General features: G+C 42.8%; 1 protein-coding gene across 1 annotated transcript in view; it reads right to left on the bottom strand.

Moving 5' to 3' along the window:
- The window catches only part of camkmt (calmodulin-lysine N-methyltransferase), a 94491-nt gene that overhangs the window by 18989 nt on the left and 49535 nt on the right, over positions 1 to 25967 (bottom strand). The window contains exons 4-8 of the mRNA XM_079169384.1: positions 12277 to 12337; positions 11027 to 11078; positions 7723 to 7786; positions 3287 to 3353; positions 1311 to 1385 (exon numbers count right to left, since the gene is read on the bottom strand). Of these exons, the coding sequence (XP_079025510.1) occupies positions 1311 to 1385; positions 3287 to 3353; positions 7723 to 7786; positions 11027 to 11078; positions 12277 to 12337 (319 nt within the window). The remainder of the gene's footprint in view (positions 1 to 1310; positions 1386 to 3286; positions 3354 to 7722; positions 7787 to 11026; positions 11079 to 12276; positions 12338 to 25967) is intronic.

Here is a 25967-nt window from a genome sequence, read left to right as displayed (position 1 = left end):
TGTAAATGCTATAAGCATCTCATCTATCCCTGGTACCTCACCACTTTTTGAACTGCCTCAGTGAGCTCCACCAGGTAGGGTAAGGCTCCTCAAAGTGTTGCTTTCAGTGTCCGACAATATCAGGAAAGGTCAGCAGTTCTCCTCTTCTGCTAAAATGCTCACACATACATAGTCCCTCTTTATGATCTGCGTGATCTCCTCCCCCGCCTGCACACCCTCTGGCCCACCTATTTGTCTGCTGATTTTAAGGTCTGCTGCGTGTGTCACCCTCCTAAAAGTTTCTACATCACCGCCCACACGTGCATTGGAGTACCCCCAGCAGGACCCCGAGATGCACTGAATCACAGCTAAAGATGTTAGCTACCATAACTGTTGGCACAACTTCAGTTTTTTTTTAAACGCTAATAATTTACATTTTTTGAAATCCTAAAATCCTACATTCCTGTCAATATATTCTTTTCAAATGTTGATATGCACGTGTCTCCATGATAAAGAGTACATAGCAGAGCATGTTTGATTTTCTCTTTCTCTATTAGATACTGCAGGTGTGTACCGACTGGGACCAGGATGCAGTAAATGCAATGAGCAGGGTGTACTTACCCTTTTATTTACCATTGCAGATCAGTGTGCATGTGTGTGTGTGTGTGTGTCTGTGCGTGTAAACAAGTCAAGGTATCACAATCCGCTTTGAACAAAGCTTTGATTGATTTGCTACAAAGAAAAGTAGGGAATCACAGAGCCATGCAAACTCTCAATTGCTTTCACATCATCATTCGTTCTATTCTTCATGTTTTTTCCAAGGATGTCACTGTGCGGGGTACACTAAAAACCATGATGCAGTTTACCTCACACAGCACAATTGAGTGATAAAAAGATGTTATTCTCAATTGGCCACAAGATCTACATTTCAATGAACGATAGGCTAATTGTTATGTTTATGTTGCTCTATCTCTCCATTTCCATCTCCATTTCTACTCCTCCCTCCATCCGCCCTCAACTCTTTCTTTATCTTACTGTGTCTCCTTCCTTGTCAAGGCGCAATTATTTGCAATTTGCCTAAGTCATCCATTTGCTGGGACACCAAGCATGAAAACGAGGCAATTTGGTGTAAAATGGAGGCAGACGGGCATCTGAGCATGCATGTATGAGTGTGTGTGTGTGTGGGGACAAGGCAGGGGAAGGTCCAGACGCTGGTGGGGGGCCATGCAAGAACTGTCACACAAAAGTGAAAATTAATGCCATTAACACACACTGAGATAAATCTGTGTAAGAGTGTGTGTGTGTGTGTGTGTGCGTGTGTGTGAACCTACCAGTCTGCACACATGACAATGTCAAAGTGACCCTCTAGTGCCGAAATGTCTGACTCCGAGTCCCACCTCACCACCCTGTAAGCACACACATAAAACAGAAACCAAAGTTTAGTGTTTGCAGACTGAAGAAAGCCAGTTTTCATGAAACTGCACAGCGAGCAAACAGCAGTTTGTCTTTGACTGCTTCTTCTCCCTCTTTTCAACACTTTGAGTTCCCTTACACCCACTGTTCTTCTGCTTCAGTAGAGACTTGGAGAAAGTGTCAGGGAGGGACAACATGTCATCTGTGAGGTAAAGAGAAGGAGCTTCTGACATGACACTTGACATTCACACCATGTGAACACACACACACACACACACACACACACACACACACTCACAGAGAAGAACGTATATGTTGCTATTCAACATCCCCACTGTCCTCTCTCCTCCTTTTTCTCATCTCATCGGCTAAGCAGATTTACGATATAAATACAATGATTAAGAATAAAAAATACAACAAATACTTTGCACATTATTAAAACAACATATACAACTCTATATACACTAAAACATGTGTATATTAACATATAAGATGTGCTATCGTGAATTGGGATTAGTAAGAACCAATAAAGACATTGTTTTTTTTTTTTTTTAAGGAGCTCATGCTTTCTTTTCCGTCAAGCTCTGACATGTTTGGTTACTTCGATGGCAATGTCAGTTTTTTGCACAGTAAAATATTACATTGTAGTTTGTTGTTTTTGCGCAGGAAGCGGCGCTCTGTTTCTACGCGTGATGAGGGCAGAATGGACAGTCTGTTTTCTTTGGGTTGCCAGGTTTGTTTGTGTCCACCAGTCTCAATGGCCAGATGGCTGTTTGTATTTCATTAATTTCCTTCTCAGTTACTTAGTAATTTCTGTTCAGTGCTGAACAGCATTAAAGTTTACTTTTTGTAGTAGATTATAAGCGGCTTGATTGTTCCAGATACTGTAAGGGTGGTGCTAACGCTGCGTACTGTTGCCAGCGTCCTCCTCCATCTCTTTTTCCACACCATTTTCCTTCTCTCTCTCAGACTGTTAGGCAGAGTGGGGGATTATTAATTAGGCATTATTAACACCCAGTAAACAAAACATTAGGCCCCGCTAGAAACACAATCTCAATTCACGGCAGGAGGTCCCTATACGCGCACACACATACGCATGCATGTGCTTACACCATCACACGACATGCCCCTCCCTCTCCCTCCCCTAGTCCAATCGCATCGTGCCCTTTGCCCTCTCTTGCGGCGCAGCAATGACAGCAGGCATAATCTGAAAAGAAAACAATCAAAGTAATGTAGCCTAATTATACCTTTACTTTTTCACTCCATTGTCCACTCATGTAAATACGCGCAGGGGGGAGAAACGAAGAGAGAGAGAACGAGGGAAGAGGTAGGGGAGCAAAACAGTCAGTCAATGATGAAATACCCTTTTTTGAGGCCGCAACAACAATTAGATACGTTTTAGCCCGTCCTTGAACACTATGCGTGTGTGTGGGTGCAGGTAGTGGAAAGTCCTCTTAATGGTCTCTCGATCTCTATCAGAGGGAATCATTTTGCTCGGATGCACATATATGTTCACAAACACACACACACATACTCGCACACAGACACATCCTACATGAAGAATGGATATTACAGGATAAGCTTGATCTTTTGTTGTTCAAAATTAAAGACATAAAAAAGAAAAAAACTTAAAGAATTGACATAGTTTTTCAAGATAATAATCTAGTTGTATTGTTTTTAAATTTAGTGATTCATAGAATTCATACAAGAGATTCGTATAATTCAATGGTATAAGGTATAAAGATGTGTTGGTCCAAAACATCAGTTATTTGATGTGAAAATGTCAGCCACTAGTTAGGTCAAATACTGTAGTGGACATGATATGTTAGGTTGATGATCCAACATTGAAAACTACAACATTTTAAGAAAGACAAAGACAAGAAAATAGTCTCACCTGGCAGATACCTGTGTTGACCCAAACTTTCCAGCTTGCCTGTTTCTTTCGGCCAGCCCTCGAACATCTGACGCACCACGGTCAAGGATTCATCAAAGACACACACATTACATCCTCAACTGTATCGTAATGCTTGGAGATCTTATACTATATGAAATTAATGTTATCTCTATTTGCATACAGTACAAATGGCCAAAGATGTTTACAGGAGATAAAAATCATCGTTAGAAATTACTGAATCCTTGCAAATGGGCCTCAAGTGGACTCAATTCAAAAATAAAAGCATCTCTGAAACCACGCCTAATCGCGGGTGAGGGTTGAGTACATATGTACATTTACAGTATAAAAAACATGTTGTCCATCTCACTGTTGCACACTATTTTTGCAGAATTTAAACGTGCATACTCAACGGACAGAGCATGCACACCAGAGACTCTCGCCAGCCGAGCAGGCTAACTTCTGGTTTAACCCAATACTAACGAGAGTGAGGATAAAATAATTCAATCGTTCGGCTCTTCTAGGCTTTTTCTAGGTTTTATTGGACCAAATAGATCAAATTCTTTCTAATGAAACGAGTCATTTCGGGGGGTAATTTGTCCACCTTTTCAACTGCCACAACAGTGGTGTCAGAGTGGGCTACGGCAGAGACTACGACGCAACCACAAGTTTAACTGGAACACGCATGAAGCATGCACTCATCCTTCCCCTTGAATGACAGGCAAACAGAGAGGGCCGGTAAGGAGGCAGACAGGGCCGGACAGCTGGTAAAAAAAAAATGTATGGATTTTTTGACGGTCCACCTGCCATGATGTATCCAGGTTGCCAGATGGCCAGTACACCACTGCTAGCTGGCAAATTGTGTGGTAAGTAAGTGGCGTAACTCTCGATTGAGCAGAAGAACCACAGATGCTATGTGCTCTAGTTTTCATATAGTGCAAAGGAAAATCAAGACTCTTTTTAGTTAACAACACATATGGTAGACAACCACATATAGACAGCATGAGTGAGCAGAGATGATCTTCTGGGATAGAGAGCCAGCCTGCAGAAGCAGATCACAGCAGCCTCTAGCTGGATCAATGGGAAAGCTTTTAACCACAGACACACACATTTACACTGTCCCTCTCGCACACAAAGGCAGGGCGATTGATGTCAAGTTGTCTGGTAATACACTGGCTTGTGGAGTTGCAAAGCAATTCAATTAGGATTTCCTTGTCTTTAAAGCCTGCAAAGAGCTGAGACAAATCCAATCGACAAAGACAGAGAGTGAGAGAGCAGGAATGCATGATAAGTTGATAGATGGATTGATAGCCGGAGAGCTGATCCAAAAACCAAAGAGGCCTCCCAGACACACTATAATATGTAGGTTAGGACACATTTATATAGGCGCAGTTACACAAGCATAAGCACACAACACACACACACCCATACTGGACACCTGTGCATCACTGTATTATGCATAGGGATGACAGGGCGAAGAGCAGGGCAGCTTATAGTAATCTCATCACCAGCACACCACTGGGGGAGAGGTCAGCGCATGCACGCACACACAGGAAGAAATAAAGAGGAAAAAGTGAAAGAGAGAGAGTGATTTGAGTACTATTGAACATTAAAGTGGAGGAATATTTGCTCCCATCACTTGAAGTAGACATGCATCAATCATTCTTAATGGAACATTTCAATTGATTTTCAACACAAGTATTGAAGGTCAGCAGAGTGTCTCCTCTCCATAGTGTGTGTCTGTGTGTGTTTCTGCAATAGAAATGAGGTCAACAACTTCTAAGGAAAGGGAAAATCTATTCACTGCATATATCAAAAATGTCATCCATTCACAACTTCCCCTCCCGTTTATCTTCTCATCTATTTCACTGTGTAAAACTGAGCCATATCACAACCCACTATCTCTTTCTATTGTAACACTGGTAACACAATCAGGGCATGTGAGACAAACAGTGGCCATTAGCAACAAGGCTAAGACCAACAGCTTCCTCAGCGGGAGGAAATGCCAAAGAGTGTCTGCAGTATGGGACAATTTGGCCGAGCCCAGAATAAATTATTGTTGTCTTCCTCTCTCTCTTTCTGTGTGTGTTCGATCCATACTCGCTATGATTTCACTTACAATTCTCTCTATGTATTTGTTCTGTGAAACAAAGCAGTCGGTCAATGGTGTATTGTTTGTGTGGCCAAGTGTGTGTGTGTGTGTGTGTGTGTTTTACAGGCTCCATAATATTATTGTTTGGGTCTTATTGTGATCAGTAAAGGAGCATTGTACCCAGATGAGACAGAGATATTGTCAGCACAGCTAAATATGGAAGTGCCATGTCGGTCAATGGAAGAAATGTATATTTCCTGTTTCTATGAAACCTCTGTAGCTAGTTTATTATTATTTATTCTTCTCTTGTCCGTTAAGTTATCGAGTGAATAAAGCAAGATCTGGGCGGAAGGGAGAAAAAGGAGAAGAATGATGAAAGAAGATGGGACGAAAAGAGAGGAGAAACAAGAGGCTAAAAAGGGGATCAGACAGGGAGAGGTGTGAAATGGGTAGAAAAGAAGAGCAAGATGGTTTGCAAGCTGCCAGAGTTGATCAATAACCCATTCAAAGAACAAATGTTGGCAACAAAAAAAATCTCACCTAAAGATTTGTCCTAAGAACTTAATTATAGGCCTAAACCTTAACCACACAAAACATTTCAAACAAACCTTCATTGTTCCTGATTTTAAAACACTCATCAAGCCCTAACCCTTGCCTTAGCATTAGATGAAGTCTCAAACTAAATCTGACAGGATGGCAATTACTGTGCTCTTAACATGGCATGAGCGCTAGTGCTGGTATTTGTCACTGTGGGTGCCCCATCTGCTGCTTCTGCCTAAAGATAAAAGAGGTGGATGGCTATTCTTCCTTCACTCAAACCCAATCTCTGATTCCAAGGCTGAAACACAAAGGTTACAGCACACTGTCGACTTTTTGTTTATGATACTGCCTAGACTACACAGACACTACACAGACACTACAACAGACACTACACAGACACTATACAGACACTACAACAGACACTACAACAGACACTACACAGACACTATACAGACACTACACAGACACTACACAGACACTATACAGACACTACACAGACACTACACAGACACTATACAGACACTACAACAGACACTACACAGACACTATACAGACACTACAACAGACACTACACAGACACTACACAGACACTACACAGACACTACAACAGACACTACAACAGACACTATACAGACACTACACAGACACTACAACAGACACTACAACAGACACTACACAGACACTATACAGACACTACACAGACACTACACAGACACTATACAGACACTACACAGACACTACACAGACACTATACAGACACTACAACAGACACTACACAGACACTATACAGACACTACAACAGACACTACACAGACACTACACAGACACTACACAGACACTACAACAGACACTACAACAGACACTATACAGACACTACACAGACACTACACAGACACTACAACAGACACTACACAGACACTATACAGACACTACAACAGACACTACACAGACACTACACAGACACTACACAGACACTACAACAGACACTACAACAGACACTATACAGACACTACACAGACACTACACAGACACTACAACAGACACTACAACAGACACTATACAGACACTACACAGACACTACACAGACACTACAACAGACACTACACAGACACTATACAGACACTACAACAGACACTACAACAGACACTACAACAGACACTACACAGACACTATACAGACACTACAACAGACACTACACAGACACTACACAGACACTATACAGACACTATACAGAAACTACGACAGACACTACACAGACACTACACAGACACTATACAGACACTACAACAGACACTATACAGACACTACACAGACACTACAACAGACACTATACAGACACTATACATTTTTTCAGTGTATTTTACAGACATAAAAAGAAATGTTTTCACATGTGAAATCTGCCACTGCCACATGTGCCCGAATCTGTGATTTTTTTATTTCACACGTTAAAATGTAATAAACCACCCGTGCATTTCAGTCAATGTATCACATGTTAAATCCTGTTACACATGTTATATTAGATGTGAGATTGTTGTCCTTTACTTTGATGTTTTAACTTTTATAATCTAATATTGTATAAATTTACATGTGCTAAAATCGCACGCCTCTATATGTAAATTCATATGTGATTTTTATGCACAGACAAACAACACATTTTCGAACTGAAACCCCAATAACCAAAAAAAAGACAAAAGTTCTCACATAAATAAATCCATATGAATGCATATAAATAAGTGTGAGCTGGAGGAATGAGGCAGAGAAAGAGAGATGGACAAAAAGAGAAGGAGAGAAGACGATGAAAGGATACTCTGAATGGACTTCTCGTTCCCATCTGATAGTAGAACTTCCCTCACGTCAGCACAAATGGCAACCTGAGAGACAGAGAGACAGGAAAGAGAAATGACACAACACAGAACAAAAGAACAAAACCAAAAGCACCCTTAGATGAAGCAAACATCTGAACGCACACATACAATAATGACATAACCATATCTACAAAGCTTCACTCCTGGCAGCCCGGCCCGCCGCACTCTCTCTCTCTCTCTCTCTCTATTGCTCCCTCTCCTCCCTGCCATTTCCCTCTCTATCTTCACCCCATTTTTATGTCTGCATTATTTTAATCATTCAATCAAATCAGTCAATACTTTTATCATTGTGGCTAGCGGTGGGGGCTGCTATCTTGCTATCACTCTGTTCAGTAATTGCATTGTGACAGGGGATGATGGCAAGCGCAGAGCCTTTTCATTTGACGCTGGGTGTTTATCGGGCCGAGCCATCACTCCGTTCGCCGCTGTCACTCTGCACTCGGCTCGCCGGGCCTGCCTGATGCCCTTCATATAACTTTGCGGTGCAGACTGTGAGAGGCGAAGAGAAAGAGAGGGAGAGGGAGCGAGACGGGGAATGGATAGAAAGCTTTGTGCTCCGCTGTGTGAGGGAGATAGAGATAGAGAGGTGTGTGCTTTAGTATAACCTCATCATTTCACATTCTCTTTTCTTTGCAGATGCCTTTTTTATATCAGAAAGTGTGTGTCAGGCTGTCAATTTTTGTTAAGGAGAGTGTGTGTGTGTGTGTGTGTGTGTGTGTGAGTGTATGTGTGTGCATATGCCCATGGGTGAGTGTAAGTGCAAGTGGCTATTGTGTTGGTATGCACAAATCCTGTATGGCTGATTCAATGTAATCTTGACTCGTATGGCATATGGAAAATACATGATGTAGCATATCAAGTGTATGAACATTTCTAAATAGAACACACACACACACGCACGCATGCTTCGGCATACATGAACTCACACAGACACACACACATGTTAAGGCCCTGCAGGGTGTGTGAGGGGGTCACTGAATGCTGTGCGTCCCACCATCTGCTCAAATGGAGGAAGGGACCTCCGGGCTGAACCCGAGCATCCAGCTGAAAGATCAGGATCCAAATGTTGCAACAACCCTCCACCCTGCAACACCACTACACATACATGCGGAGTCAGGCTCTATCACATGCGCACAAACCTCTTAATCGAAACAAATGTTATCAAAATGTCGAACTCTGTACGCCACTGTGAAGCCAAAAAGTCTTTGACTTTTGAGTCAAGCTTGACAAGGATCGTTCCTTAACTTCAACCAAATGTTCATTATTGTAACAATGACAACGAATCTCTCATAACGAATAAAGAGCGAAGTTGTCTTTTAAACCCAAACCATGGTGTTTCAGAGTGATTATCACCTGATAGTGCCTTTAATAAGGAAGGGGATGGATGAATGACAAAGAGCAGTGTGGAAGGGAGGGAGGATATTGCAGGAATAATTAATGAACTGCTCACTCGCACGTCAGAGAAAAAAAAAGTAGAATGTGGTGTCAGTGACGGATGACGGAGGGATGAGGAGAAGGAGAGGTGTGAAGGAAGGATTCCATCTCAAGCCACCAATGTCAAAACATGGTGTATTGACTGGCAAGAGATAAAACCAGGCTTTCTCTCTCTCACACTCTCTCTCACACACTGACACACACACACTCACACAACACAGAATGGCATCCAGCAGATCGATGGGACACTGACGCCTGCTATGTGGAGGGGCCCTTAAGACCCTGGCTAATAAACCCTATGGCTCACCGACTGAGGTATATCTGAGTGGGTTAGTGTGTGTGTGTGTGTGTGTGTGTGTGTGTGTGTGTGTGTGTGTTGTGTCAATACAGCTTTCAAGACCTAAGCTAGGAGAAACTACTCAGGTGGTCTGATGATTGTGTTCTCACAAAAATAACGAGAGAGCATATTATAGTCATTACATCGGATAGAAAAATTCTGTTCATCAAAAAAACTGGCTTCACATCTGAACTTGGTCCTGTTTTATGTAAAATATCTCAAATATAAAATGACAGTGTTGCAGTATTAGTTACATTTAAAATGCCGATGTTCCATTAATCCAACCAAACAAGTTTGTGTGATTCTGGAGATTCATTATGCAAATCCCGTCTATAGCCTGACACTGAAAGAAAACTGGAGCATATTGACAAAGTATTTGATCTTACCATCGAGTCTACATTAATGACGTCTGAAGTTGCTCCCTGAAGGTTTCTCCTAAGACGAGTAACAATGCTGCTGAGAGCAGAGACCTCCTAAGCTAAGAGAACAGGCGTGGCTGACCTCATATGGTTAATGTTTCATGAATGAGCTTAGTTGAGTCTGTGTTGCTCAATTCAACATAAAACACAACAGCAAAAGGTACAAACACTGTTGCCATATTAAACAATTAAGGAATGGGTTTGACCATTATAATTCAAAAGGGAAAGCTAATTAAACCTAATTGACCAAACAAAAACAAAAAAACTGCAAGCTTACATGCTGTAATACATGAAATGTGTGAATGTGACACAAAGAGTCACAGTCTGCAGGGACAGATCGGCAGATGTCCAGCCTGGAAACTTAGCTTTGTGTTGATGGATATTTGTCCCAGTTAATAAACAGGTCATCATCTTTCAATGGTGCAATTCATCTGAAATTCCAACTCCAGAGTAATCAAGTAATGGACATCATGCAGTTTTTGTTATTTCTTACGTAACTAACTCGTCCGTCACCAGAACATCGTTGCATATGAAACAATGCACCTTTAACTTACTTTTACTTTAAACAATGCTTTTAAAAGCTCACGGTTATTAGAATCCCAAGGCAGATTGACAGAAGTATGTACTGAACACAACCAATTGTGATTAGGCTGCACTAATAGACTGTTCATAGATTTAAGAGATGTTTTAAGCACTAATAGAAGTTTTAAATAACTCTTAGACCACAAACACTCTGGAGTTATTAAACAAGTAGGCGGCTAACCACAGGCTTAAGATGCTCCGTGAATTTGGTGGTAAAAACTGAAGAGATGACATGTGACCCACTGTTAATTTAATGAGGGTAAAGAATGTGCATGCACACATTTGTGAAGGTACCAAAACACACAGGCACACAAGAAGTGAATGATATATGAATAGGTATGGATACTGTTTGCCCATGCTGTTTGTGTATTGATTGGTGGGGGTCAATTTCATTATGGAAGCCAAGCCACCTCTCCCGCAGATATCTGTGTATCTGTGTGTGTGTGTGTGTGTGTGTGTGTGTAGGTGACTTACCATGAGCCCAGCAAGACAAGTCATACCTCCTCCTAACTCACACACTGCACCCCTGAGAGGGAGAGAGGGAGAGAGTGAAGAGTGGGAGTGAGATTCACCTTGCTGAGCCAAACCTAGCAGTTTAGCACTAACACACACACACACACACACACACACACACACACACCTACACACACACACACACACACACACACACACACACACAAACGCATGCTATCATACAAACACAGGCACTTACACACACAGTAAACACAGCGGGGCAAGAAATATCAATTCAACCATCAACCTGAAAGCTGAATACTGAACATTGAGAAGCACAAGCTCAATCAGCGGGAATCTGAGAAAACACACACACACACACACACACACACACACACACACACACACACACACACACACACACACACACACACACACACACACACACACACACACACACACACACACACACACACACACAGAGTCCTGTAGCTTGCATGCTCAATCAACCCCTCTCTCCATCCTCTTCCTCCTTTCATCTCCCCTTCCCCTCCATCTCTGCCCCTGTCCTCTTTCATCCCTCTCTGCCTCTCTCCCTCTCTTGCTGACCTTCACTACGCTGCTCTGATCAATACCCCTCTCTTCCTCGCCTCCTGCCTCTTGAATGTTAAAGCAGGAAATCAAAGGGTGACGTTCCACCTTGAGTGGAAATCAAAGGTGCCTGGGTGCTTTTCAGCCCCGTGCCGCAGGGCAGGCCAGTGCTCAGCAGACGAGAGCAGGCGAAAGAGCAACACAGGACAACACAGTGTGGCAGGGAAAGGTACAGAATGACACAAGTACCCGGCGTTTACAACGGGTCCCAGTCAGATCTCAATCAGAGAGATCCAACCCTGTTCCACCACCTGTTCTTACTACAAATGCAATACTTTCAATAAGTTTGTGCAGGAACAATAGTGGCCCTTTTATTGAATTGTATCTTGAAGCGATTTCCTGTCATGCAGCAGTTTTCATTTTTGTGTGAAATCAAAATTGTGCCAAACATCTTATTGTTTGTCTCATTTGTTTACGATCCCATTATGTTTGAATATTCAAGCAGGTAAATATCTTCTTGGATTTTGATGGTGAAAATGTCAAAGAATAATTACAAACTCCTAACAGTCAGAATTTGAATACTTGCTAAACGCAAACACAACTTCAAAAAACAATGTAGATAGGAACGGTTAAGTCTTCTGACGATGGAGCGAGTGGATTTAAGGAGAGGAATAACTCACTTGAACATGTGACGTTTCTGCAGACAGTAATGAGCCATCACCTCTTCAGACGGCCACACACCTAAATCAGAGGGAGACCAAGGGAGAGTTAGAGACTCACTTACCAACTGATGGTTATCCGTTACAGCGACAGATCTTTATTTGCAGGCATTTATAGCATCACTGATGTGACAAAGTGCTTTGATTCCAGTGTCTCAACATCAAAACACCTTAATATTGATATAAAAACAACGATTGTTCAGTGAAACATAATTGGATGCATTGTTTTTTCCAGTCTGTGTTCATTTGCTTCTCTTGTGGTTTCCACCTTGCCTGTGATCCAAGGCTTCTCTGTCTGTTTGTCTGTCGGCCCGTCTGTCTATCCTAAATCCTTGCAACACACTCTCTCATTGGGCACAGTGAATGCAAGTGTGTGTGTGTGTGACAGGGGGTCCGATGGGTGATAATCACAGCGTGCAGGCCTGTCTGGCTTATCACCTACTGTCAGCCCTTCTCCTTCTACTGTGCATGTAACACACACTAACGCACACACACTTGCATACTTGGTGCTATTTTTCCTTTCACTCTCGACACACACACACACACACACACACACACACACACACACACACACACACACACACACACACACAGACAGACAAACACACATGTTGGCAGTAGAAGAAGTAAACATTCATTTGAATAAAACTTCAGCTTTTCGCTTCTGGCTTTGAACAAGAAGGTTCGGCTTGGCGCCGTCCGCGTGTGTGTTTGTGTGCACACGTGCATTTATGTGTGTGTGTGTGTGTGTGTGTGTGTGTGTGTGTGTGTGTGTTTATGCGTGTGTGTGCGTTTATATGAAGGAGTTGTTGAGAAAAGAGAATGAGGGGATATAGAATGAGTTGGAGAAAGCGAGCGAGGGAGGGAGACAGAGATAGAAAATGAGCGAGGTAACGAGAGAAAACTGTGGAGGGCGGTAGGGTTAGAGGAGGAGGAGAGAAAAGGTGGTAGTCGATATAATAAGCGGCTTACAGGCGGTCTCTCTTCACCTCATGGGGCAGACATCACTGCTCCCTCACTCTCCCTCTCTGTGTCTATCTCTCTCACCCTCCTTCTCTCTCGCTCGCTCTCTTTCCCGTCGCTCCGGTCCGCCAAGATTAGCTCAAGCAAGCAGGATTTAATAATGCCTATTGATAAAATGTCCAAATATTCCTTTTCCCCATTAGAAAAAAAAACACACGCTTTCTATGTCTTGGCCTGACAGCACACACACACACACACACAAACAGAAATACAATGACAGCCAGACTGGCTATACTGTGTGTCTAGAGAGTGTCAAGACATGTAAGGCTTAAATATGGTGACATTTTAAATTTCATCTGTTATTCCCCTTCAGCCACACGCAAAACTTTACACTGTCAACTGGCACAACGTTCAGTACTGCAATGGTTTACTGCCTGTCGTCTAATGCTGGAAACTATCTCAAGATGTGCTGTTTGTTGTTGTGCATCTACATGTTTTCTGTTATCTGATATTTCTGGATTTGTATTCTTTGTAATTATAGATATTGTATTCTCCATTAGTATGTGTTTAATGGGTACAGCTGTAAACCCTATTTTTCAAACCCATCGATGCATTAGTTTGTCTCTCAACCTTTTCAACCAAGGTTTTTGGACACCATTACTTAAATAGGAGTGAATATTATCTTATTATATTACTATTTCAGCGGTAGATTAATAAACATTTGGTTCAAAAGTGAGTACTTACAGCAGCAGAAAGGTGTAATCGATATCGATTGATACAAAATGACGAGTGCAGTGCTGCAGTAATAAAGACAAATGTCACCAAGTGCAACGGTGAGGCCTATTGGTTTTGGTGTTGGTCAAAGGATTTGGTGACAACAAGAAGCCTTAAATAGCCATTGTATTATATATACACCGGAGCATTTTTATTCGCTGTTAATCCTCCAGAATAAGTGCATGTGTGGGGTGTTGTGTGTCTTAAGCTTAAGCCTTAACTCTGACCCCTCCCCTTGTGATTGCATGTTCACATGAAATGTAATGGTGTCCCACGACACACCTTTGCCCTGTAAAATGACAGTTTAGCCCCTCCCCTCTACGTCCACAGATGTGTGTCACCATGACACTTGACATCAAGGGCCACCCAAAACATCTTGGGCAGATGAACAGTAGAGGGTGGTAATGCAGCATTAAACTGGTTGTGATCTGCCACTCAACAACACAGGCAGAAGAATGAAAGATAGATGGCCCCCGCGCTCTCATCTGCAGCTTCATTTGGTTTTCTTTCTGCTGCTGACTCCTCGTGACGTGCACAAGTCATGAGTGGCATCGAATTTGGTTGTGGAGTTGAAAGGGAAGGTTTCGGTGAGAGATTTCGGACAAAGCCGCACTCTGCCATTCTTTCAGACCGTTTCCTTTCAGGATTCAACATCTGTTAGACCAAGAAGCCTGAAGGGCATCTGTGATTATGATATCAGGAGAAATAACACAAGATAGCTCTGTGCTAACACATCAGTCCAGTACCAATTACGTAAAGTTCTAAACTGGAGATTTCTCGCCATGTTTTCATACCTGCTGAGGGCGTGATTCAGATTAACTTTCTTCAATACAAAGTTATGTGCCCGTGTGTGTGCACGTGCGTGAGTATGTGTGTGTGTGTGTGTGTGTGTGTGTGTGTGTGTGTGTGTGTGTGTGTGTGTGTGTGTGTGTGAACACGCGCAAGTGTGTGAGACAGAGCAAGACAGACAGCTCTAAGTAATAAAGCTTTGTAAAGCATATGTGAATCTGATTGTTAATCCCCAACTCCAATAGCATTAATAGCCCAGGGTGATAGCAACTATGTGTGTGTGTGTGTGTGTGTGTGTGTGTGTGTGTGTGTGTGTGCCTCCCAGGTCGAGGTGCACTGTAGGAAATGAAGGGATCAGGAGTAGAGAGCAGATTACTCTTCCTGAGGATAATGAAATTATTTCTCACCTTCAATTACTAGATGAGGAAAGGAAGCAGTGTAGGGGGGTGTGTGTGTTTGTGTTTGTTTGTGTGTATCAGCTTAAAATAGTTATCTGTTCCAGGCACTAAACCTTGTCAATGGTGTTACCCCGAAAACCATATGTGAAGCTTATTGGTGCTTTGTGCTCGAAACATAGCTGCAGGGTTGCTCCTGTTCCTTTTAGGAATAACTTAAAAACGAGTGTTTTAAAAAGTACCTGTACACCATGTGCGGTGGATTTGCACCTTTGTTCATTTTATACGCAAGGAGATTTGCCAATTATTCATTTGCAAACCTTTTTTTTTCTTCTTAATAATGGCTTATTTATGCTGCTGTGCCATACGGCTGCACACTACTCAAAGGTATATGACTGCATTCAGGATTGTATTTTCAACCGCAATCTAACCAATCACTCGTGCTAACTTCAAGCCCACTTCAGTCTCTGCACAGCCAACCTGCAAATATAAGATAACTGCAATTGGAGGGATACGTCTTTTTATGTGGTTGCCCGCTGTGGTAGCATATTTAATATTATTATTATTATTGAGTTCAATTTTATACATTTATAACTTTAATAAGACACACCAATTTCATGTTCAGGACATATTACTTAATAAAGTATTGTGTATTGAAGCTTTTACTACTTAAAAGTGAAAGTGAAAGCAGTTTTCTGCCCATGTGGAAAATTAAAATGTAGTTTCTACTTTATTGACTTAATTTTTGAATACTCATAGATTTAATTTTAAATCTTTAGTTTTGTATCTTGCTAAGGATGTCACTGTTTTCACTATAAACATGCATCTTTTTTCCTATGGTATATTATGTGATGCAGGGTTGAAAACAAACGGCTGAACACAAGGGGAGAGTATTTCATGTCGTCGCATGCTGTCCATGACTTCATTGCTGAAAGACCCGCCTCATTCCTGGTATGTTCAATAAACTCAAACAATGGAAACAGTGCTGGGGGTGGAAGGCCAGCTGAACCAATCAGATTTCTTGGTTGCAGCTACCCCTTGATTCACCTCGTATGGTCCTAAACCCGCCGCATCCTCGTAACCCGGGGATGAACCTTTGAACTCCACGATTTATGGCAGCGCTAATCTGGTCTCAGTAGCTCTCCATAATCTCATGCACAGGGATGGAATTATCCATCAACCCCTCCGCTTTCTGCTGCTTATCCAGGTTTGTGGCTGCACGCTACAAAAAGGTAACCTGGTCATCGGGGTGCTCCTGCTCTTCCTGAGGGTTTCGTGTCCTTTGAATGACCCGGGATCAGTCAGCAAGGATGGAATTAGCTAAAGGGCTATTTCTAATATCTGAAGGGGGATCCTGTTGCTAAAATAACCCGGCTAATAGTACTTGAGACAAGGCTGCTACTCAGTCTTTGGTGCCAATAATGAATTATACACAGCCAGAACATTTTCATTTAAAAGATAAAAGTATCTGCTTATGCGAGTTTGTGCTGAAAGCAACACTGATGTTTGAGACTGTTTCAATGTCTACAACGTTAAAACACTATTCATGAAATCCAAAAGGCAGGCTGTCCACTACTGGTCTGACATATTCTAAAAGGTGTCTGACAGTCATCACAAAGGTCAGTTTACCTATGAGACCAGGAGATGGCCATTGTGTTCGCTTTACAATTTAATAATATAGTACTGATGCCAGATGCTGTATTTACAGTGACACTGGAGGGCTCTGAGATATGAGGTGCTGGTCAGCAGTTGTCCTTCACAAAGCAAGCGGTTTCGCTCCATTTCTTAAATCTTTGGATTGTTTTTCGCCTTTCTTTCATCGGCATCCGTCAAGTCTCTTGCTGAGGACAGAATGCTGCTGCATAGCGCTATCGAAAGAAAGGATAGGATTTGTAAAGGAGACAGAGGGGCAGCAGGAAGACGAGAACGAAGAAGGAGATGATCAGAGTGAAGAGGAGAATGGGAGCAATTTTAAAGGAGTGCAGATGTTGAGTGAGGAGGAAGGTGCAGTGAGGAACAGGGAGGGGAGTTGGGGATAAAGGGAGGAAGGAAAGCAGAGCGGACGTGAAAAAAAAAATCAAAAGATGGGGTTCATGAGATGGGCTGAGGAATTGATGACAGGAGAAGAAAGAAAAGGGGGTCAGAGGGATGAAGATGCAGCGGAAGAAGAGTGGCAATGAGGCAGGGGGAGGAGTGACAAGGAGGAAGACGAGGAATGGGAAAGAGAGGAGAAATAGGAGGGAGGGAGGGGAGGAGGGGAGAGGAGGACGGGAAAGGATGGCAAAAAAATAGACTATGTAAGGGGAGAGAGATGTGTCAAGATGGGGTTAAGTGGGCCATGATGTTGCTTTGGGCACGCACACACACATACACACACACACCTCTCTATCACTATTACATACTGATACACACACCTGTCTGTTGGTTTCGTTCAAACACACACACACACACACACACACACACACACACACACACACACACACACACACACACACACACAGTGTCTTTTTCTCCCCTCCGGCCCAGCATGTCTTCAGGCTCCGTGGCTCTCTGCCGGTGATCCGTCTCCACATTAAGCGAAGCCTCAGATAATTCCTAAGCCTCCTCCATGGCCGATCCAATAAGGGATAAGGCTCTCGGCTGGCCATGATCAACTGACAATCTGTCCTCTCACACGGCTACTTTAGTGGAGGCCCGGGATTACCCCGGCCGGCCGGCTGAGACAGGGTACACACAGTTCACAAGACCACGGAGCTGAGGTGTGCATGTGATTGAGGGTCAAAGAGAAAGACAGGGATTGAAGAAGATTGTGTACAGCGGTACAAGAGTTTGTGCATTTGGGCATGGCACCATGGTGAGGTGTTACCACTAGTAGTTGAGGGGTTTTAAACTGACAATAAACAGTGAGATCTCTGGGACAAAACACTATGATACTTGTCAAAATATGGTACTTTGTAACACTTTCTCCGATTAGACTGTATTTTGAAGTCTGTTTTCCAAACTGCTGTGCATTGTAGAACAAACATTTTGAAATACATTATGCAAAACAACACAAATCTACAACAAGAAATGTTTTGGGAAGAAGATGGGCACACCAAAACTAGCGACTGCGTTATGCTCTTTAGAAGTACGTTTGAACATTACCTCATACATTATTTTTCTTGTAAATACGATATGCTTCAAACATTTTCTATTTCTCGTAATTGAGGAGTTGTATCCGATAATCTAAATGCCACTGAGATTGAACAGCATGTTTTATCGAGGTACTTCAGCCTTTTAGAAGCCGTGCAGTATATTAAGTAGGTGCCCACTGCAGCCAGGTGATCAAACACAAGTCAAAAGGGATAAAGAACAAATATCACTGATTTCATTTCCTAGCATTTCAAAATTCAAAAAAGTGAAATGCTTTGTGGCCTTTGAGGAATGCCACCCCCTGATGAATCCAATCAGGTCAGCTTTTATAAAAGCTTGAACTATTAATAGCAGTGCGTTAATAATAACAGCAATTATGAAATGATCATTCTGCCTCACTGGTGTGGCAAATGCTCGTGCTGTGAATAGGCCGTTTAGATAGCCTCTTCGCCTTTCACCAGAAGAGCCAGGCGATGTGTGATAAGCATCGACATTCTAGCCAACAGAGTCTGCCTTGGAGACACTCCTGATCCCCTTTTCCATTGGAATAGACTCATTTTAACACATACTCACACACTCGCACAAACATGCACTCGCACACACGCTTGGAGGACTGTGCAGGGCTTCGATAAGCGTGGCCCTTCTCTCTCTCTCTCTCTCTCTCTCTCTCTCTCTCTCTCTCTCTGAGTAAACATCGTTTTGGATTAGGCAGAGTATAATGAGAGCAGGGGGCTATCTGCCCACCACGCCTGCATTGTGGCCCCCCGCTCCTCTCTGAGGGGGCCGGGACCAATCTTTACTCTGCTATTTATCCCCCTCCTCTGATAGCTTACTTATCTGCTGCAAAATGCCAGGGCTGACTGCCTGTCTAACTGCCCCTATAACTGTCTGCCTGGTTCCACGCCCTTCTGTCTGTCTCTCTGTCATCCGGTCTTAAAGCTTGCAAAAGCATTAAGACAAACGCAAGGCTATGTCTCATTGTATCTCCCCTCCACCTGTCTGTCAGCATGTCTGTCTACATGACGGACTCCTTCCCTGAGTCTTGCAGAGGGGACAGCTCTGCAGTAGGAGTGATATTATAAAAGCAGAGCGATGATATATGCAGAGCAAGCAGTTTGCAGCCGTGTCTGAAATGATCTAAAGGGTGTTTTGGCATTTTATTAATTTTATTATGTATAAATAGAATCACATATGGACAGCCAATGCTTTGTGTTTTTTAGTAATCTAGGTGTATATATTCATTTGATGGTATATTAAAAGCTACCAAGAATGCATTACCTATTGAGTGTGCAGGTTCCTTTATATAATGTCACGTATCAATTAGACCAAGAACTCCCCTCAGTCTTATCTAATACCAACCCTTACGAACCACAACAATGGGTGACGTACTCTAGGGGCCTATATTCAATTGTATTTTTATAGCCTAATATCACAAACCTCATAGAGCTTGACAATCAGTACAACAGACAACATCCTCTGTCCTTGGACCCTCGCACCGGAGAAGGAGAAACCTCGGGGAGAGCAGCAGAGGAGGGACTCCTCTCCCAGGATGGACACAGGGGCAATAGTTGTCATGAACAACATAATGAGAGTAGCAATAGCCATAGTAGCACTGATAATAACAGAAATAATAATAGAAAAAGTATTACTACAACACAAATGCACACATATTTTCATTTTCATTTTTGTTGTCCACTTTTTTTCCCCAAATATGAATTAGAATGGAGACAAAACTGGGTTCTGAAGCTGGAACTGGTATCCTTGTTTAAATAATATCAATGTTTTCCATGAACCGGTTTCTATCACCATCATGTCCTGCACCTCTCATTGACAATGAACAGAATTAAAAAGGGATGAACTTGATGAAATCGCAACCATTGTCAGTACAGTTTGAGCAAAGGAAGAAAGTATAGAAGTGAGGGTTACGGGAGAGTCAAACAAAGTATGGAGGAAAGAAATGGAAGAAGGGGGTGAGAGAGAGACACGACAGCGCAGAATTACAGAGAGGAGGAACGATCGAATGAGAGGGGAGGGAATGAGATGTGGGGAGAGACAGGAGGAGGCAGAAACAACAAAGAGGGAGTTTGACATGTGGCTAATAGACATATCAGCACTGAGGTGTGGGGTTTAGCTGGCAGACGAGAGCTTTGCAGAGCTTCATTCATTGATTAGCATACGGAGAGTGGCATGGGGCCGTGTGACAACCCCAGATTACGCCACACACACACACACACACACAATGTAGATTGCCACAGATTGCATCTCTCTCCTTCCTTGGAGAAAGGCAAGGATGTCAAATTACAGGGTGTCACCTGCTCCAAGCTATCTACTTTCTTGAATGTTAATGTATATAAACAATTAGGACAGGGGAAACGAGAAAGAGGGAGGAATGGGGGTGATTGAAGGAGAGAACGATGGAGAGCAGGGATTGAAGGAGAGGGAGAAAAGAGTTGGAGAAATAAAGGAGAGACGGGGGCGGTGAAAGTGGGCCGCAGTCGGTGTGGAGAGTGGTGAAGGCAGAAAATGAGAAAAGGGTGCAGGGAGGACAGGAAGAGGACAGTTGACATTAAAATGACTGATGAGAGGTTTTTGTTTCTTGGCTCATGAGAAAAAGAATAAAACAACATGAGAAAGCATGACAGCTGCCACTGAGCCCCTCCCTGCCTTCAACCTGTGGTATATCCAGGAGCGGTGATGTAACCAGCTGATCATTTGATTGATTTCAATTGGACTTCCTTTATGTTTATGCTATCCACGTCTGTGTTCGCTTTGAATGAATATCTAAACTGCTTAATACGCGTGAAAACTGTTACACTTTTGTTTTACGGTCAGTAGCCTGTGAGTGTGAGATTTGATGATACTTAAGATGGAAATTTAAACCGACTAGCCATTTTAATACAAGTGTCACCCTATTTGACATCAAAAACACCAGTTGGTTGAACAAAAATTGGCACCTTGGGTAGGCTTCGCTTTAAAAAAAGCACTTCTCAAACAAGACCCATCTCCAAATAAATGACTGTGTCAGTCATCAGTTGGTCTGCTGTTCCCTGCTGTGTTGTCTTTATTATACGCATATATAATGCGTACCAAACTATGTTAAATTGTAGTTTCTTTATCTCTCATTTGCTCACCCACGTTATTGTCTTTTTTTGTACTTGTCTGGGAGCCTGTTATGTAAATGTCATTTAAATGTCAATTACATTGAATTTAATTCCCATCTGCAAATTAAACAAGAACAGTGACTCTCACTTACATATAATAATAAAACCACTCACTGTCTGCATTCAGATTATAACTGCTGACCCCTTGGTATTGCTAATTGAACCATGAGGATCAGATAAATGCTTACTTAAACACTTCTACAACTCAGATCAGAGGAAAAGGGAAATGATTCCAATGATGTGGTTTGGGATGCAGAAGTATCGCCGTATCCGTAACAATCCACTTTTAAGCCGACCGGGGCTGGAACAGTTTACTCGATTCATCTTTCTTCAATAAAATGTGAGAAAATAGTTTGAGCAGTTAGTTAGCTGTACTGTATTTAGATCAGTCAGTCACACAAATTAAAAAAAAAGTTCTAGAAGTGTCTGTGACCCTCTGACGCTGTCATTATACTTAGAAAAGACTGAGTGGAAATGATAGCAAAGAAGACTCTACACCCACTCTACCATCAGTCAGTATGATGTTTGTGCATGGGTGGGTGTGTGTGTGTTGTTTTGGGTGAAAACATGTCTGCCCCTGTGTGTGTGTGTTTGTACTTCCGTGGGTACATCGGTGTAGCAGTGAGCAGGGAGTTATCAAAATTCAAAGAGGAAGGGAAGTGACGGGGGGGGGGGGGGGGGGGGGGGGGGAGGGATATATTCAGGGAGAGTGACAGAGAGGGGGAGACAGAAATCACATCCACTACGAGAGGCTCCAGGAGTCTGCCCAACAACTGCACTGATGCCTTAAACATTAGACCCAGATTCCCTATCTCGGTGAAGAGGGGCTGAGGGGAGACGAGAGGAGAGGGAGATGGGGGACGACATAATACAGAGGGGAGGTTATAGGGAGCACAGGATGGGGGGGGGGGGGGGGGGGGGGGGGGGCATCTGTTTTGGATACAAAGACAGTGCTGCTGAGGGACACGCTGTCGAACGGTGGAATGTGTCTTAACTGTGTAAATTGACTGTTAATGTTCGAACCTACAGCGACACATCCAAGCACCGTGTGTTGTCCAGCAGCTGCCAAGCAATGCCTGGGTTGTGTGCCTTGCTCAGGGGCACTTTAACCTGACTTTTTAGGGGAGGGGGAAGTGTTTCTTACCTAAGGATGCAACTTAATATTGTTAGTCAATTCATCTGGCAATTATTTCTTTGACAAATCCACTAAATGTCAGAAAAATAATGAAAAATGTCCCAAACTATTTTGTCTTGAAATTGCTCGTTATGTTTGATCAACAGTACAAAAGCTCAAAAGTTTGCTAAAACATAACACGAGAAAGAGCAGCAAATCCTCTCGACTGAGAAGCTAGAAATAGAAGATGTTTGGCATTTGGCTTGATTGATATATTATATATTGACTTCACCCTCACCCTGAGCATAACCCCTTTGAAACAATCTGGATGTGGTATTGATGACGGATTGATGGATGAAGGCTGATCGACGGTTCTGTGAGACTGTTAGTGTGACTGGAGGAAGAGGAGAGCGTTCAGGGTGGCTACAGCAGCAAAGACCGCATGCTGTGATCACAATTTAGCAAAAATGATTTTAAAAAGTCAGCCTGTTGCATTATAACTCAATACGAGATTAGATTTGTGTGTCTGATACGGTGCTGCAGTGGCTTTACAGAAAGTTTATGGAACACAGTCAAATGCTGTGTACGCTGTGCTGATCCACTTGAATGATTGGCTGCCTGCAGGGTCACTCCAGCCCCTGATTGGCCACTTAGTTTCACGCTCCAACCAACATCAAGCTGGCTGATTTCAATTTCCTACGGACATATTTAGTGGCTTGAATGTTCAGCTGAGCAGCTGCTTTGCTTGTTTGCTGAAACCTTTATGACGTTTTGTTACGTTCAGTCTACTTTCGTGAAGTTGTAATGTGAAAGCAATCATGCAGCTAATTCTGTTATATTGAATTACACATGAACTTGCTTTATATATGTGAAAAAGAAAGACTAATCTTAAGTGCATTTAAACTTCAAAAACATTTGCAATTAATTCAGCCACTGGATGCACGGCCTTGGCTGCTTGATTTAGAACTAAATAGCCATGTTGACTTTGACTTTAATAGTTTGTCCCCTCGCTGAGCAACATTGGTTTTGACGAGAATGACAAGGCACGGAACCATGTGTGACTTGATAGCGAGTAAATTGAAATGTTTTCAAACTCAAAAAAGATGATGCTGGACTCCTGAGCAAAGATCGGTCTTGAGGGCAGGGTGACAGCAGTTTATGAGAAGGTGAGAGCCGGATAGAGAGAAGGTTAATGCGGAGGGTGGGGGTGAGTTTGTGGGCTCAAGTTTAGGTGATGCCAACGGGTGTAGGGAGCGCTGATTGGGAGGAGTGGTGGTGGTGGTGGCGGCAGGGTGTTAATTTGGGAGGTTCAGAAGAGGAAGGAGACCCCCGGGGCCCTCTGTCGCTCTGTCTCTCTCTCTCAACCGAAATAAACTGCAGTGCGACAAACTCGTCAAGAGAGGCCAGCGAGTGCGTGCACATGTGATACAGAAGCGCCCGTGTGTGTTTCTGACTGTGAGTGTTTTTGCTGCTGTGTGTGCGGGCGAGTTCAGATGCATGTGGCGGGCTGCCTGGAGGCTCCCTGTGTGCAGGCGTTTCATTGGAGAGGCAGATGAGCGGGGCAGATATCCCGGGGCGGCCTGGCAGTGGCCAGAGCTTTATCTGAGCTGAAATGATTTTAGCACACCGTTTTGGAGCACTAACCCATGAGCAATGTCACCCCCTCCTCCTCCTCTTCCTTCTTCTCCCTATCCTTCCTTCCTTCTTTCTCTGTCACTTTGTCATGTTCTCCTCTATACTGCTACTTATTCTCTCATCTCATCTCTCCTGTCTCTTTCTATCTCTGGCTGGCTACTGGCTACTAGATTAGGGTGAAAGAGTGGACGGGAAAAAGAGAGAGAATGACAGCAAAAAATACTTTATTATTTGCAAAATCAGTTCTCTGTTATTATTTTGTTTTTATGTTCATGTTCAGTTTATTCTGCCTTTTGCAGTTTAATTGATAAAGTGTGATTTTGAAATATCTATCATTAGTATTTTAAATACTCATTTATCAGTCATATCAACTCAAAGCTGGACCGGATATATCATTGACAATGGGCCAATCTCTTCAATTCAATGCTTTGTTTAAATACTATATTGATTATATGCTGGGATTCAAATTCCTGTTTACATTTTGACCAATTTGTTGCTTAAAAATTAAAAGGGTTTACATTTGAGGTCATTCCTTTTCATTTTAAAGATGGTTTACTGTTGCTGGTGTACAGTTTATTCATTAAATAACCATTCAGTTCATTTATACTTGTGTATTTATTCGTGACATTTAGTTTTACACATTTTAGGAAATAAATATTTAAGTGAAGGCCGATGTTCGAGAAAGAATGTTCCCAGTCACCTCCACACAGTGAGGCATACAGCTCATTAATTAAACACTGGCATCGGTACTGAAACAGACGGATCGGTGCATCCATGACTTTAATGCATTGGAGAGACAGAGACAGCATGGAATGAATTATAAATTTAGTTTAGCAAATAAAACTCTGTACTCAAGGGCAACAACTACTATTGTTCCAATGATTCATTTCATTATCAAATAATCTGCATATCAGGTTCTGTAATAAATTGGTCCATGAAATGTCAAAGAACACTAGTAAGAAACGTCCGTCACCATTTCTCAAACGTCAAGTTAACCTCCTCTCCAAAACCAAAAGAGATTTAGTTTCACATCATAGAAGACAAGATAAGGTCAGGTGACTACCTGTCAGTACAGTCAGGTGGGTTCCTGAAAGCCCAGCTGATTCTGCTGGTCGCAAACACTGACATTAAGTAGCGTTCCATTGCATTATCCCAGTCGGAGGTTGGACATTCAGACTTTCCTGGATGCAGCGTTACAGGAGGAGTAATCCAGGTGGAGCCTCCCTCACCGCCCATCTCCCACTTCTCAAAGCCCCATGGTGTTTAATCCCTTCACGAAATGTCCCAGATTTTACATGAGACTCTCCGGCAGAGACACACTGGTCTTCTGCAATCAGAACTATTATCACACTGGGTCAATGGCAAGGGCCAACCAAGCAGCAGCATACAGTAAATGGTACCTTTCCTTGTGTGAATCCTGTGTGTGTGTGTGTCCTCTCTCTCTCTCTCTCTCTCTCTCTCTCTCCATCTCTCCCTCCCCACTGGGAATTAAGTAGCATTACCAGGAAATGCTTCTAGCTGAGCTTAACTGCATTACAAGAACAGGTAATATACCCTGAGAGAGTGTGTGAGTGAGATTGAGCAAGAGGATAGAGGGTGGAGGGAGATGGAGAAAGAGAGAGAAAGAAAGAGGGTCTTAAGTGAATTGTCAACTCAAACGCTCTAATCACAGAGAAAGCTCAGGACAAA

This window comes from Pholis gunnellus (genome assembly GCF_910591455.1).
Source record: "Pholis gunnellus genome assembly, chromosome: 11".
Taxonomy (NCBI): Eukaryota; Metazoa; Chordata; class Actinopteri; order Perciformes; family Pholidae; genus Pholis; species Pholis gunnellus.
Note: the sequence above shows the minus strand (reverse complement) of the source record. Positions and strands in the feature narration are given on the sequence as shown.